The sequence below is a fragment of the Balearica regulorum genome, chromosome 2 (assembly GCF_011004875.1).
Source record: "Balearica regulorum gibbericeps isolate bBalReg1 chromosome 2, bBalReg1.pri, whole genome shotgun sequence".
Taxonomy (NCBI): Eukaryota; Metazoa; Chordata; class Aves; order Gruiformes; family Gruidae; genus Balearica; species Balearica regulorum.
The window spans coordinates 115,210,538-115,224,699 of NC_046185.1; the positions used below are offsets into that span (position 1 = coordinate 115,210,538).

Sequence of the window (14,162 nt, forward strand, 5' to 3'; positions counted from 1 at the left end):
ACTGTTTCTTTACCTTCTTTGAAATATAGTTGTCCGGAGGTAGGAGTCAGGGCTGTGCTTCCCAGCCCTCTCGCAATTCAGACGAGAGCCCCACGATCCCACAATGTCCCCAGCCATTCTCTGGGCTGCAGGTTGTCACGGCACAGCTTAGCCGTGCCTGGGCGTCTGTCTGCTCTCCAGCGCACTGACGGCGCAATATCACGGATACAAATACGGCTGTGCAGATGCACGCAAGGTGGCTTTTCATCTCACCAGGCAGGATCCCAAGACCACCCCTACTCGGAGGCATATCTGCCTAAACATTCAGGGCCAGAGCTGATGCGGCTACTTTGCTTTTGTCATCTGCGATATTGAGACAAAACCTTTGCACCTCTGCTTTTACACTAGCTACAATCTTTAAATCCCTGACTGCAGAGTCGATATGCTCTCAACCTTTTAACCACCCCATCCTCCTTCGTACATAGGCAGTAACATTGTGCCAAGGGCCACTGTAGTGCTGCAGGTTTCAGGCTTACCCCTGAAACACCCCCTTGTTCCCACCTGTAAGCCAGTGCTCGAGAAAAGAGGAGGCTTTCTGGACTATGGACAAAACCCGTAGGTGTACCAAATTTCTGTTTGAAACCCTGTGGAAATAATTGGGGGATGTGTGTGTGTGTTTGTTTTAATTTTTTTTCTCTAAAGAAAACTCCTGTTTTGCTATTTGCTTGTCTATCATCAGCTGAGGCTGTGACTCACTGTTGGTACCCAAGTTAAATGGTATGTGCAATAGAATGGATACAGGAAGAGTTGCTTACTCAGAACTATAGACAAAAAAATTCCTTATAGCTAGCTCTTAAGTTACGTAGTTCCTTATAGTAAGCATTTAAAAATCAGAGAGAGAAAAGATTTAAAATAAGCCTAAACCCAAAGCAGACTATTTCTAGAATGATAGAATTCTATTATTTTTGCATTTCCATTTAAAGTAAGAATTCTTTTCTGGGTTATGTATTAGCATCTCATTTAGTTATACAGCATTAAAAGTACAGTATTTTGACACAGGAACTTTTACACTTAAATGAGCTACGTTTCTGAAGTCTACCTCAGGAAAAAACATATAGAGAATACAAAAAGGCAAGAAAAGCTGAGCATAATTTTCTAGAGCTCCAGCATGCACAATTTATAGAGATAACAGCATATCAAACATTGAACTGAAAGCCAACCCCAGACATTTTGGACCATGACTGACTATCTTTTGATTGAAGCTGACAACGTGCGTTCAGTCAATCCAGTATTTCCGAATTCCTCGTTGGGCTGAGCTTCCCTCCCAATCGATTAGCAGACACTACGCTGTGCTGCCAGGCAGCAAATTGATCTCAGTTAGCATCTACACGATCGTTCAGCCAGACCACTGCAATTCAGGATATCTAGGTGCCAAGCGTCCCGGATGCGCAAGGTTCCTTCGGGTCCCTGTGTGTCCCTCCAACGAAACAGGAGGGTGCTGGATCTGGCCCGCTCAATATGGGCTGCTGTTGGGTAAAAACGTTTTGTCCCAGGATAGACATTGCTGAGCAGTGCCAGGGAGGACAGTCTGGATCCAGTATCTGTCCTCCTGGGTGATATAGGTGGCACCTACCTACAGCAGTGCAAAGCCTGCTTGCTTTGATTGTCAGATGCAACTAGATACTAGAATCAAGACTTACAGTTCCTAGCAATTTTATCCTGAACTCTCTCCAAATCTCGGGCTGTTCAAGCTGAAGATGAGCTAACTCAGCTGCTCTTGTATTTGGCACCACTCAACCACTTAGCTTTTTTTTTTTTCCTCCTGGATTTTCAGAGCTGCATCACTGTTAACTGTTGGCAACACACGAGATGGGATACCTTTGTTCTCACTCTTCTGAGCCATTTCTGCACTCTGAGGTTTTCCTTAACATATCATACAATTGTTATATTGTCTTCATATCTGAGGAAGAGTGTGGGAGGAGATTAAATAAAACTAACAAAACTTTTATAGCACACATGGTATCTCAGACACAGTTACAGCTTCACCCTACAAAACAAGGTCATGTCATACACTCCCCCCCCATACATCCACACACAAAGCTAGTGACAGCTCAGGTGATGACTTATCATGTACCTTATTCATCATGTGTACCCATATTTATCATGTTTAGCATGCACTTCCCCTTCCCCTCTTAATCAAGAAAATCTGAATATAAGCTTGAACAGTTGTCGTGAAACATTCATCATTTTTTAAATGATGGAAAAAAAATTCGGCAGCTTTAATGTGGAATTTCTCTCTCTGCAACAGGAGACCTCTCAGGTTCTGGTGGGGGAGGTATTCAGCCATGGTCAGTTCTCCACCCAGGAGACCTTCAGAACCTCGCACTGCTTAGTCTCACGGATGCTCAACTTCGACATCAAAACCAGACCTCACTTTTCACAACAAACAAGTCTAACACTTCAGGCTTTACGGTATGACTTTGTAATGTACAGCAATCTTATCAGAGGGTTTGCTAAAGGTTTCCAGCACCCACACTTCCCTCAGCTCTCAGCTGTGGGCTGCATGTGTCCACTCCTGTGCTTGTGTTGCACAAGCACTTTAAGTTCGCTTTACTTTCAGCAACACAGTAAGTATAATCCCGGTCAGTTCCTGTGTCCACTTCCCAGTGTGGCTGCACGAACATCTCAGCTAACCAAAGGAGAAGGTGGTGGAAGGGGAGAGCCGGCGGACCGTGCTTTCTGGCAGCAACAGCAGCTCGTGGAGCTGCTTGTGGACTTCTGATGTTGGCTTTGTACCCAGAAAGCAGGCACAAATTGTCAAAGCCTTACAAAATAATTGTCTGGTAGAACGTACTCCGAGAACAAAGCACACGAGGGTACTATGGATGAAAAGTCTGAGCCAGTGTAACGTCTGGCAGTCACCCACTATTTAAATACACACACGGACTCTGACTGCACAGCACGTGAATGCAGTTGGATGCATGTCTAGACACCAGAAAACCCACTAACGTGTCAAAGTTAATCCCTCCAAAACTAGCACAAGTCAAAATTAAGGTTGTGTGTAACAGTTAATTTACTTTTTCTTCCTGCATGTGTATATAACACAATATAGAACAGAATTACTACCACAAAGTATATTTGTTTTATATAGTACACAGAATAGACTATTCTGATTAATTCTATTTCATTAGTTTTCCTTATCCCAAGTGTTCAGTGTGTGGCCACACACACCTTCTTTACTCCATGCTTTTCAGATGTGCTGCCTTAGGTTTTTATTTCACACCCACCATTGCACCATGAGCTTGCACCAGAGGCATCCATGAAATTATCTCTGTGACACCCTTGTGGGGAAGCCAATCCTTCCAGCCCTATGGACACAGAAGAGGAGTTTTGCATCATCTGGTCTAAATTTATATTTTCAAATCAAACCTCCTAATGGCTTGATGGGCAGCTGTGAGTGCTCGCACTCTTTAAAGCAGATTCCACTTGCATCGGCGAAGGGGGTCAAGGCTGGAGAAAACTTGTTAACCCCTTTGTGTGGTTGACTTAGTTAAACTATCAGCAGCTCTACCGCATCTTAGAAGATAACCCGCTACGTTACAGAAGGACACATTGCTGTCTCCCCCAGAACTGTGGAACTCCTCAGGTCAAATGGGGACACAAATGCAGACACAGCCCCACACCTCACATCCTCACTGTCCCCAGCCCAGTCCTCTTGAACCTGTGCACCACACGAGACCCACAGAAATCCCTCAGCTCCACAGCTTGCCTTTCAATCCTGGAATGAGGCTTATGGCTTGACACGTGGCTGCAAAACCCACAGCTCCCTCCCAGTGCCTCCTGCCCCATTGACCAGTCTTGCCCCCCACCCTCAGCCAGCCCAGAGGAAAGCCACCGATTGCAGGACCTGGGGCTAGACCTACCTGCAGTCAGTTCTGGTTTTCTGCTGTGCCCATGAAAGGAGAACTGCAGTCCCCACAAGCCAGATGATGATTTGCCAGAATTTTCCACAGCTCTTCAAGTAAGTTTGTCACTGTCCTGGACCTTCCTGCTCACCCCACCTGCGCTGGCTCAGCACTGCTCAGCAAGGGATGGGTGTGCTCTACAAGGGCTGCAGCTGCAGCAATCACCTCTGAGCCCCTGAGGCATGGTGGATGCCATGGAAGGGGCAGGGGGATGCATCCATTTCTCCAGCATGGCCTGTGGATATAAGGCAGGAGAAGGCCTTTTTTTCTGGAGGGGTATAGTATCATCTCCAATTTAGGCTAGTGCAACAATTACGCTGTATGGATACCTTGTAGGCATCTTGATACCTTCTGATGAAAGGTCTATCTCTTCTTCCTATGTGTAGAGCTGTGGGTAAAAGCTCTGAAATACAAGCACTTGCTAAAGGAAAAGCCTGGTATCCCTATGAACAGTGAAGCCTGTTCTCCTTAGCTTCCCTTCCCCTTTTCTTTATGGCGATAACCCCCTTTTCCATATAGCCTCACTACACTCGCACAGGCAAGAGACAGTAGTAGCATTGCGGTTGGGGCAGGGGTACTCGGGCAGCCAGGTTCTGCTGGTTTTGCAGTGGGGAGGTAATGCTGATCTCTCTTGCCTTCCTCCTCCTGTCTACCAGTTTCACCAAAGCCTGTAAAAAATTATCTCTGGGAGCTCTACCTCCCCATCAAATTTCATTGAACTTCAGCAGGAGCTCAAAAGTTTTTTGGTAGGGACTGACAGAGAGGGGCCCTCCTGAAGGTCCAGCATCACAGGCACCTTCAACCAGTATAGGGTGACCCAGCCCCTGAAAAAAGTTGATGTTGACTGTCTGTGTCTTTCTGCACGATGCTTTTTCTCCTTGGTCATTCCAAGGTTTCCTGTAGCTGTGTGATGAATGAGATTATGTACTCAGGTGACATAAAAACCAATTTATTTTGCCACGAGTTTCATCTGGACCAATTCCTGATCTGGTTTACTGCATTGACTGCATAAAAGTTCATGCTAGCATGTGAGCTGTCTGGAGGAGAATGACTTCTTCAGAGGCACTCTAGTTTATGCTGGTCTGCCACATACGTGGAATTACAGCTTTAGCCAGACTAAATCCTTCCACCATTTTAAAATCATTGAGCAGGAAAAGCCTTTAGAAGAAGATTGTATTTAACATTCTCATACCTGTATTTTGCATTAGCCATTCCTTTGGAGTTAAATTAATTTTTTTTCCTTCAAATGTTTGCCATTAATTTTATTTTTATTTTCTTTTTCATTGAGCTTATAAAAAAGAATAATTTATGAATGTTTTCTCTAAATGAATGTGATCACTGTGTTTCCCCTCAGTCTTTCAATCTTTCTCAGTTTGTACAAATTATGGGGTTTAGGCTTCAGTAATCCCGGGGAAGTAGAAAATCTCTACCTCAGGGAAAGTTTAATTTATGTTCCTCTAAATTCTTCCAAAATCAAACACGTGCTAGTATATGGACAACAAAGTGCCATCCAGTGATGAGACTGAATCTAACCACCCATGAAACAAAGCCTGAGGAAAATGGGCTCCTGCCTGCTGGAAAAGTGGACTAAAACCAAGGGTAAGCTCCCCAAAGTCACTGGAGTGGCACGTGTATGGCATCTTACCCAGCAGTGATACCTGCTGTAGATGAAATCTGATTGATATGCAGGTCAGCGTGCTCCATGGTGATGGCCCACAGCATAGTAGGTGACCTTCCCAGCTTTGAGTGTGTCTTTTGGATGGGCCTTACTAGTTGTTCCTTGACACCCATCTTTTTCTCACAGCTGTGAGTCAGGTAGTCACATGGGAATCAATGAAGTTCATTTACAGCATCTACTTCCAAGAATACAAGTAACATTCAGAAGGATTTGCTGCAATGGACATCTGCCACTGACTGCACAGAAATAACAGATACAGCAAGTTCAATAAGTGCGAGCCAGTAAGAGAGCTTGGCTCCTTCACTTTTTATCTTAAAATGGTCTCGCTGCTCACTTATCCTCTGCTATCAGCTCAGTTGGCAATAGCAGAGGGCAGCCTGCCGTCACCCTGTGCCATAAGGAAAAAAATACGAAATGGTACCAAGAGACCAGAAACTGATGAAGGCAGTCTGTACTGTTCACCCTCAGCTGCAGTTCCAAATTGTGTGCTTCCCTCATCCTTGGTTCTTACCAAGTGCAATATGACCCACCAAAACCAGATCAGTGTGATTCTGTAGCATTGTCAGACAACATTGTTTGGCTGTTTGGACACTTTATCAGAGGAAATTGCCTTTATTTGTGAAACTTTCAGTACAACTTGCATGTATATTTTCTGTATTTGCAGGAGCAAGTTCCAGAAGGAAATGTAGACATTTACAGAGTGGCAGCAGCATCAGCATCAAGAAGTACATCACTGTTGTTATCTATTTGTGGAACGTAAATAGGGGAGCACAGAGCAGATAACTTTCCGTCGTAGTTAATCGCTCTGCACAGATGGTGTTTAAATCCCTTCAGTTGCACAGAGTGGAGTGATATATCTACAACACAAAGGCATTCGATGAAGCACGATGGTAATAAGGTAATGAAAAAAGGGGGGGAACACAGTGTGAGGTAATAGGGAACACCAAGGTCCTATGCCTCACCACACTGACAACAAAGATGATGGCACCCATGTGCTGCCTAGGAAGGTCCAAATGATTTGAAACAATTCAGAAAGCACACCGGTACAAAGATAAATGAAACTGTTAAACTGGCAAATAACAGTGCCATTAAATAACATCACCAACCACAAATAACTCAAATTTTGTGGGTTTAAACACTCCAGACATGTAATCTTCTGCTTCAAAAACTCTGAGACCAGAAGGGGTGACTGCATAGGTAACATGTTCGTTAAGCACAGCTCTTCATGAAAGCTTTCTAACTGAACTACTTAGCATAGCAGAACAACATCCTCCTGTTTCTTCTTCAGTGACTTGTCTCAATGTGCTTTAACATCAGTCTTTCAAAGAAAAAAAAAAAAAAAAAAAAGGCCTCAGAGCAGGACTGTGTAACATTCTTCATGTGGCAGCAAAAAACAATTAACAAGCTCTAGTCCTACATTCAAAGAAGAGCAGCTTGAAAAAGTGCTCGTTGAGGATCAGACGATCTTTTTTAAAACTAAGAATTTATTTCTTGAAACACTTCCAAAATTTACTGGAACTACAGTTATACAAATATTCTACCAGTAGCTTACTCCAGGCTATCAGTTTCTCTCCCTTTCTTTTAAACAAGATCTGGGGGTTAAAGTTTTGCTTTAAGTAGCCAATTCGGAGTGACTGACCCAACCAACATTTCTTTCTGGAAGTTGTGCCAGGACTGCACACCCTAGAATGAAGGCACATAAACTCATTCACTACTTTTGAAAAGCCAGTCCTTCATCTCTTTTGTGCTTAAGTTTGTTCCCAGTGATTAACAATCCCGATAATCCCTCATTTTTCTCCTGTAACCTCGAGAAGCATCCCAATTCTAAATAGTCTTCTACAAAATTGGTAATAAATAAGAGTATTTTGAGTATTATGACAGGAAGTTCCTTGATCTCTAGTGTGCCTCCTCTGTGCTCTTCTACTTGGCTAAATACATTAGACAAATTACACTCCTTTTGAAGGATTACACCATGATACAGTATATGACATTTGTCCAAAGGGCTCAAGTTGCAGGCAAAGTATGGGAAACTTGATTACCACGGATGTCATTCTGATTCATAGTAGCTTGAATTAATTCTTCACTAAAACACACTTCTGGATTTACTGATTAGTTCAGTAGTGACAAGCTTAGTCTTCACTAAAATTAAACCCGGCCTCTACTAGGTCACTAACTAGTTCAAGACAACATGGTCTGATCATAGCCATGACACATCCACGTCAGTTCCTATCGTTACAGCGCAGCAGAGCCTGCTCTTGGTGGTTTACTGTGGTGAGCACCTGTGTCACAGAAATGAGTTGAGAGATCTGCTACATATGGAACTTGCAGCCAAGAAAGTTATTTTCAGACCATATCAACAAACACAAATGATGTGTGTGGGGGGGGGGTTCTCCAGCTGTGCTTGTTATCCTTTCTGTGAGGTCCCGATGATGATGCGTACTCCAGGTTTAGCCTTGTAAAAGGACCAGGCACTTTTTAACTCATGAATAAATGAATTGCAGAGCAATGGAGAATGACGACAGACTAGCCTGGTACAGGAATACCAGGAAACATGGACAGCTGCCATCACCTAGTTCATTGGCATAAGCCAAGCATTTTGACAAGGTTTAGAAAAAAACAGGTCACGTTTGGAAGACACAACCACCTTCTCGGTTTGACAGCTATTCAATTTTGCTCAATTCTATTCTGTTCAGTTTTATCCCCTTTCTCAACATTGAAGTGAAACAGAATAAGATGAAATAGAACACAGAAAAAAACCCAGAAAACCACATTCCAAATACACTCTGACTTTATTGAAACCATGTCTCCTTTCGGCAATTCTGCTGCACCTTGACATTGCAAATATTTACACTTTTCAATTTATTTCAATTCAGACTTTATTGTTTCACTACTTCCTCATGTGTAAGGACAATCTTACAAAACAAACCATCAGTGCTGACAGGTTTCTTTCTAAATTGAATTATCAATTCAGTTGCACATGGAGGGTTCAAAGGAAGGCAATACATGTCACAGACTTCCAATTCAAAGGCATTTTTACAATCTCTTTTTAATTTGGGCAAAAACCTACTGGATGAAACAAACCTGCAACTATTCAAGTAAATAGCCAAGACCTCATTAGTTTAAAAATTAGATTCTGCAGCACCACTTGCTGAGTAACATTTGATTGATTTTAAGCACTGAATAAAGAAATCATGGCACACAACTTACTTTTGATCATCTTGTTACTAGTTCTCCCTTCTCAAAATATTTATTCCTTTTAAATTATGTAATAATACAAAAATAGCCAAACTGTATAAAATCAAAGATCCTGTATGCAGCAGCCTGTAGCATAACTGCAGCTAAATCCAGCAAGGATCTAAACCAAAGAAAACTAAGGTTAAGGAAAACATCTACTCCTAGCACTTTTATGCAACTTGTGTTTTGAGTTGAATGGCCTTTGAAATACTTCAGGAATATGAAAATTTCTACTCTGCCCAGCTACTAAGCTTGATTCTAACTTTAGCTCATTTTTATGAGCAGTGAAAGATAAACTTCTCCAAATACAGATGCATTATATTGTCATAATCAAAATCAAAGAAAAGCAAGGCAGTAATTCAAGCACCATCATAAAGCTAATTCAGGAAAAAAAATAGGAGACATCCTACTCTGGGGTATTTTCAGCCTTTGTTACCTTTCTTTAGTTAAGAAAAAGAAAATGCTGGATTTTTAGAAATAGTTAAACTATAAAAGCCAATATTTAAGAAGAGGCTAAGATTTATTTTTTTTTTTTTTTCAGAACTCATGCAGAGATATCTACAGCAAAACACTAACTGCTTGCAAATAACGTTTGCTAACTGCATCCTAAGGCACTCTAGGGACTTGTTGTCAGAGAAGCTGAGCAACCAGTTGCTCAGTAACATGAAGATGATACTGCTCAGGTGTCTAAACACAGCAATAATTAGTAATGAAAGTAAGAATTGTGTGCACTGGCTTTGAAAATCAGCTTGGTCAGGCCTGAAGAATGAACTCAAGTGACTTGTTTCCTCTCAAATGAACATCAAAAGCACAGAGGTTTTGCCTTTAGAAGTTGTCCTGTTTCAGGCCTACTATCACCTTTAAATGAGATTCACTAAGTGTTTTCACATTCTTCAGGCTAAAAGCTAGATCTCATCCTTCCTGCCAAACAGGCAAAACAGGTGCTGCTTGCACTTAAGAATCAATTAATACATCAATAATCTTGACAGGGTGGAAGACTGGCCGCAGCAATCCTGCCCAAGTCCTCAGCCAGGTATGAAACCAGTACTATTCATTCACTCTGTGTGTTCTATCCATATCTCACAATCTACTGGCAATAAATGTTCTATACATGCTGTAAGAGGAAGTAATAAAGTTGCTGAACTACCACATGATGAACCCACTCAAACAACTGTCGGTTTCAGACACTACATGAATTTTTTTTCAATAATGGAGAATTACAGCACAAGATCAGAAACAAGCCAATTTGCTGAGGAAGGAAGGAGATGCTGCCTAACCCTGTAAATCCTTCTACTCCTCTGCTTTAACCCAACAGGTCAGCTTAAAGCTCTGCTACGGACAGTTTATCATAACGTTTGACTTTGTACTAAAATAGAAGTGCTTATGTCATATAGCTACAGCTGAGAATTTATCATGGCACTGTGAGGTTTCACTGCCCAAGCAATTCCTGCACAGCTGACCAGTTCTCAGATGTAGAAGTTCTGCACGCCATTTTGTGTCCCCAGTCTTAATTTCAAAGTATAATTATTCCTTAACATCTAAGCTCTATTAATATTCCAACAGTAAAGTCTTCCTTTCACACCCCATCTGCCCTCCTACTCTTTCCTCATAGTACAATAAAGCTTACACAGAAAAGCACTACTATCCCTTAGGATTTGGATCCCTTTGTCCAGCTGCTGAAACGGCTGAGCAGCACCTTATTCTTTTGGGTTTAAAAAATACCATGTTGTTTTAGTACAGTCCTTCACATTATGTAACTTGGGTGAAACAGCATTTCTATAAACTACACAACAATGCAATCTGAAAACACAAGTCCCAAGCCATAATTAGCATTGTGTAATTGCTTTCAACAATGCTGATTTCTGACAACCCCGTGTTTATACTCATCCGTACACAGCTGCTTTTGCCGAAGTTTTCTTTACTTCACTTACAGCAAGTCCTGTGTTGTGAAACGCAATGTCTTAAACATAAAATTCCAAGAGACACTGACTGATTTCGTTTCACTGTTTAAGCTGAATTGCAAAAAAAGACAAAAGCAAAGGCATTTTTTTAAACAGTACATGAGAATGATGAAGTGCAAGGCAGTACTGAATAGGGCTTAGCATCTTTGTTTCACAAAGAAGCCTCATTTGGTCTCTGTACTAAATATCACAGTTTGCACAATTACCAAAAGTTTGATAACGAATTGCAATTGTCCTGAAGAAATTTATTGCATTCAAAGCTAGCAATATTTCAGATTCCACAGACAAATCTATATGGTCCAATATTACTAGAATGTAACAAAAACTGTTTTCAGGTACTGAAGTATACCAGTCCTGTGCCTAAATTACATCAAGGCCAGCCCATCTTTAAAATTTAATGTCCTTGAGTTACAGATTTATTGATTAGGATCTTGCAAAGGGAAAAACAACTTCAGTGAGAGCTAAGAAATCTCAAACTGTCATATTCTGTTTCAAGCTGCAGTGATAAGCATAATGTTAACATGGTGCTCCTATGTGTAAGATGATGTATTATTTAAACTCAAATTCTTTCCTTTGGAATTGAGAGCAAATTACTGACATGACAAGAAATTCATAACATGATACACCCATTTCAAGTATTCCCATGTTTTTTCCCCACAATCATATACCGCATTTTTTTTATTTCATATTTTTCCATTACTAGATTTTATCATCTTAACATTACATGACAATAATTATTTGGGTTTAAGGTCAGTTCAGAGAGAGGGGGCAGTATTGTATCCCTCAACATAAGCTGAACATTTACAAAGAGTGTCTGGCCATGAAGTCAGTAACAACAGCCTCCTCATCTAATGAGGAACACTTTTACTGAATTACATCATTCAACTTTAATTTTCAAATATTTCTTCATTCTGCTAGTATCTGGGCTTCACTCTTGATTACCTGAGTGTAGAAACTTAGAACAAAAAGAGTAATTTTGAACTGCCTTCCAAGTCCACTTTGCTTGTAAATAGATATTTAACATTTTCTGTCTTTTCACATATTCCTGCATTGATATTCCAAATAAAAAGGAGGCTGGAAAGAGGTGCATGAGTTTGGCTTAATTATCTGAAGCACTTCTGTGCATTTTTAGTTGAGAGTTCAGCTTCAATCACATCTGCTGTGGCAACTGTATTAAACTTGAGTTTAATAAACATAAGAGCAGAAATGTAACATCCTTCAGAAACACGAGAACAATTTCCATCTTTTTTCTTTTTTATTTAACCACATAAGTACATGTCAACAGTTGGCATAAACTTCATAAAAATACAGTACCTTTTTGTGCTGTAACACTAGTCACAATGTTTATATAAAGATTTTTTTCCTGCTTCCTTGAATTCAATTAACATTTTAAAAAGTGACTTCCCAAAAGCCCTTTTTGTGATAGTTTCCTTATAGAAATTTTTCCAAAATCTATTCTGTAAAAGTTAAAAAGCTAATGCATTTTCAGCCATTCTCCCTCACCCTCTCAATAAAACAGATTTTAAAAAAATAAAAAGTCTTAGAATACTGATCAGTTGTTACACTACTATTTTATCTTGGGTTGGTTCCCATTTAATTGATACTGTTATAGGCGTGATGGATGCTATTCCTATAGCATCTAATATTGCTAGATGCTATTAGGGCTAAAAAGACCAGTCATATCAATAGACTGATGCCTGACCAACTACCCCCCCCCCCCATCCCCCCAAAAAATCCAAACAAAACAACCAACCCAAAAAAACCCAAACCCAACAACCAACCCTAAACAAAACCAAAACATGAATGATACACAGAGAAACATCAGACTTCAGAAGTCTTATGTTGTAGAATCACATAGTGATGCTTCCCAATGGCAATAGACATATAATAATTCTATCAAGTCAGTTAAATGACTAAAGGGTGGCCTTGCACTGGGTATCTTAGAAAGCGAATTCTCTAAAATCTTTATTACCTGTAACATTGGTGTGACATCAAGATGACAGAAAAAACTGCAGAACCAGTCTAATATTGTTGGAGCAATTATATCCACACAACTGACTATAGCCATATCACAATTGGGTTAAATTTCATTTTTCTTTAATGCTGATGACAAAATCCAGGCAGGATCTAATACATAGGGAAAGAAAATAGGGCATAAATTTTGAAAGGAATTTCTTATCAAGTTAGGCGCTGAAGGTCTAGTTAAGGCAGTGAAGGATTTGTTTTAGTATCTTTCTAAGGCTATGACAGATTTTTCCTGAATAAAGCGTTTCCCCTTAAAAATTTAATGTATATTATGCCAGCTCATACTGAATGCATAAGAATGCTAAAAATCCTTGGACACTGAGAAGCTAAACTATTGCTCACTGCAAATATTACCCTTATTAGTCTTCTTTTTTAATATCAGTAAGATTCCAAGAACATGCACCTAAATAATGAAGTTTCAAGTCTGTCTACACACTTTTCCGTTTCAAAAGCAAGCTTAAAAGTATGTGTTAAGTGATCCAAAATGACAAATGCTCTTAATCCTCTCAAAGAAAAAAATTATTACTCTCAGACATGACTAGTGAAACTACATGACTTTTAAGAGAATTTCTATTATCATCTTGTCCAGAAAGGAGACGGGTAATGAAAGCGACATGAGAAACGTGATGCCAGATGCTATAAGCACCATTCCTTTGTTCCTAGCTGCTAGCACCAAAGCTTTAAACAAACTTGCTTTGCTAAGACATTCTGACAGTCCCATTTCACATCATCATTGGTTCTGAGAATGGAGTTACTTTCCATAGCTACTTTTAACTCTTTTTGGATCAGTGTTAAATAAAATGTGCAAACATATAATCATTTGCATAGCAAATCTCAAGGGACTGACCCTGAAATAGAAATCCAAACTGTTAGGTTTAAGATATTTCTATAATCAGAATTCACTTAAAATGGTAAAAAATAAAATACACATTTCCATTTTAAGTCTAGTAGAAAATGTATTTCTGATTTAGAATTCTTATAGTTATTAGTTTAAAAAGTTGAAAGATTGATGGTTCTTTGCATTGAAATGTTATTCCTTTGGAATCTTCAAGACTCTGTAATTGCTGTTTTCAAATACTGTGATGAAATATGGCCTGGAATCCTTGCTCATAAGGGTACATAAAGGAATTTTGCCACTATTAGCAGGATCTTCAACATCCCAAATTTCAGGCATACTGCAACCAGGCCTAGAAAACATGAATACAAAAAGAGAAATTAAGAAATGCCATCAAAAAACATACAGCTTGTTGAACTCAGTTTTATAAACCCCTATGAATTGTGCCATCTATATTTTTTTAAGCTTGTCTTTACACTAGAAAT

General features: G+C 40.1%; 1 protein-coding gene across 2 annotated transcripts in view; it reads right to left on the bottom strand.

The window, feature by feature from the left end:
- Positions 1-12,053: 12,053 nt before the first annotated feature.
- DPY19L1 (dpy-19 like C-mannosyltransferase 1) overlaps positions 12,054-14,162 on the bottom strand; it is a 50,764-nt gene continuing 48,655 nt past the window's right edge. For both annotated transcript variants that reach the window (XM_075745416.1, XM_075745417.1), the window contains one exon: positions 12,054-14,029. In XM_075745416.1, coding sequence (XP_075601531.1) covers positions 13,873-14,029 — 157 coding nt within the window. In that variant the 3' untranslated portion in view covers positions 12,054-13,872. The remainder of the gene's footprint in view (positions 14,030-14,162) is intronic.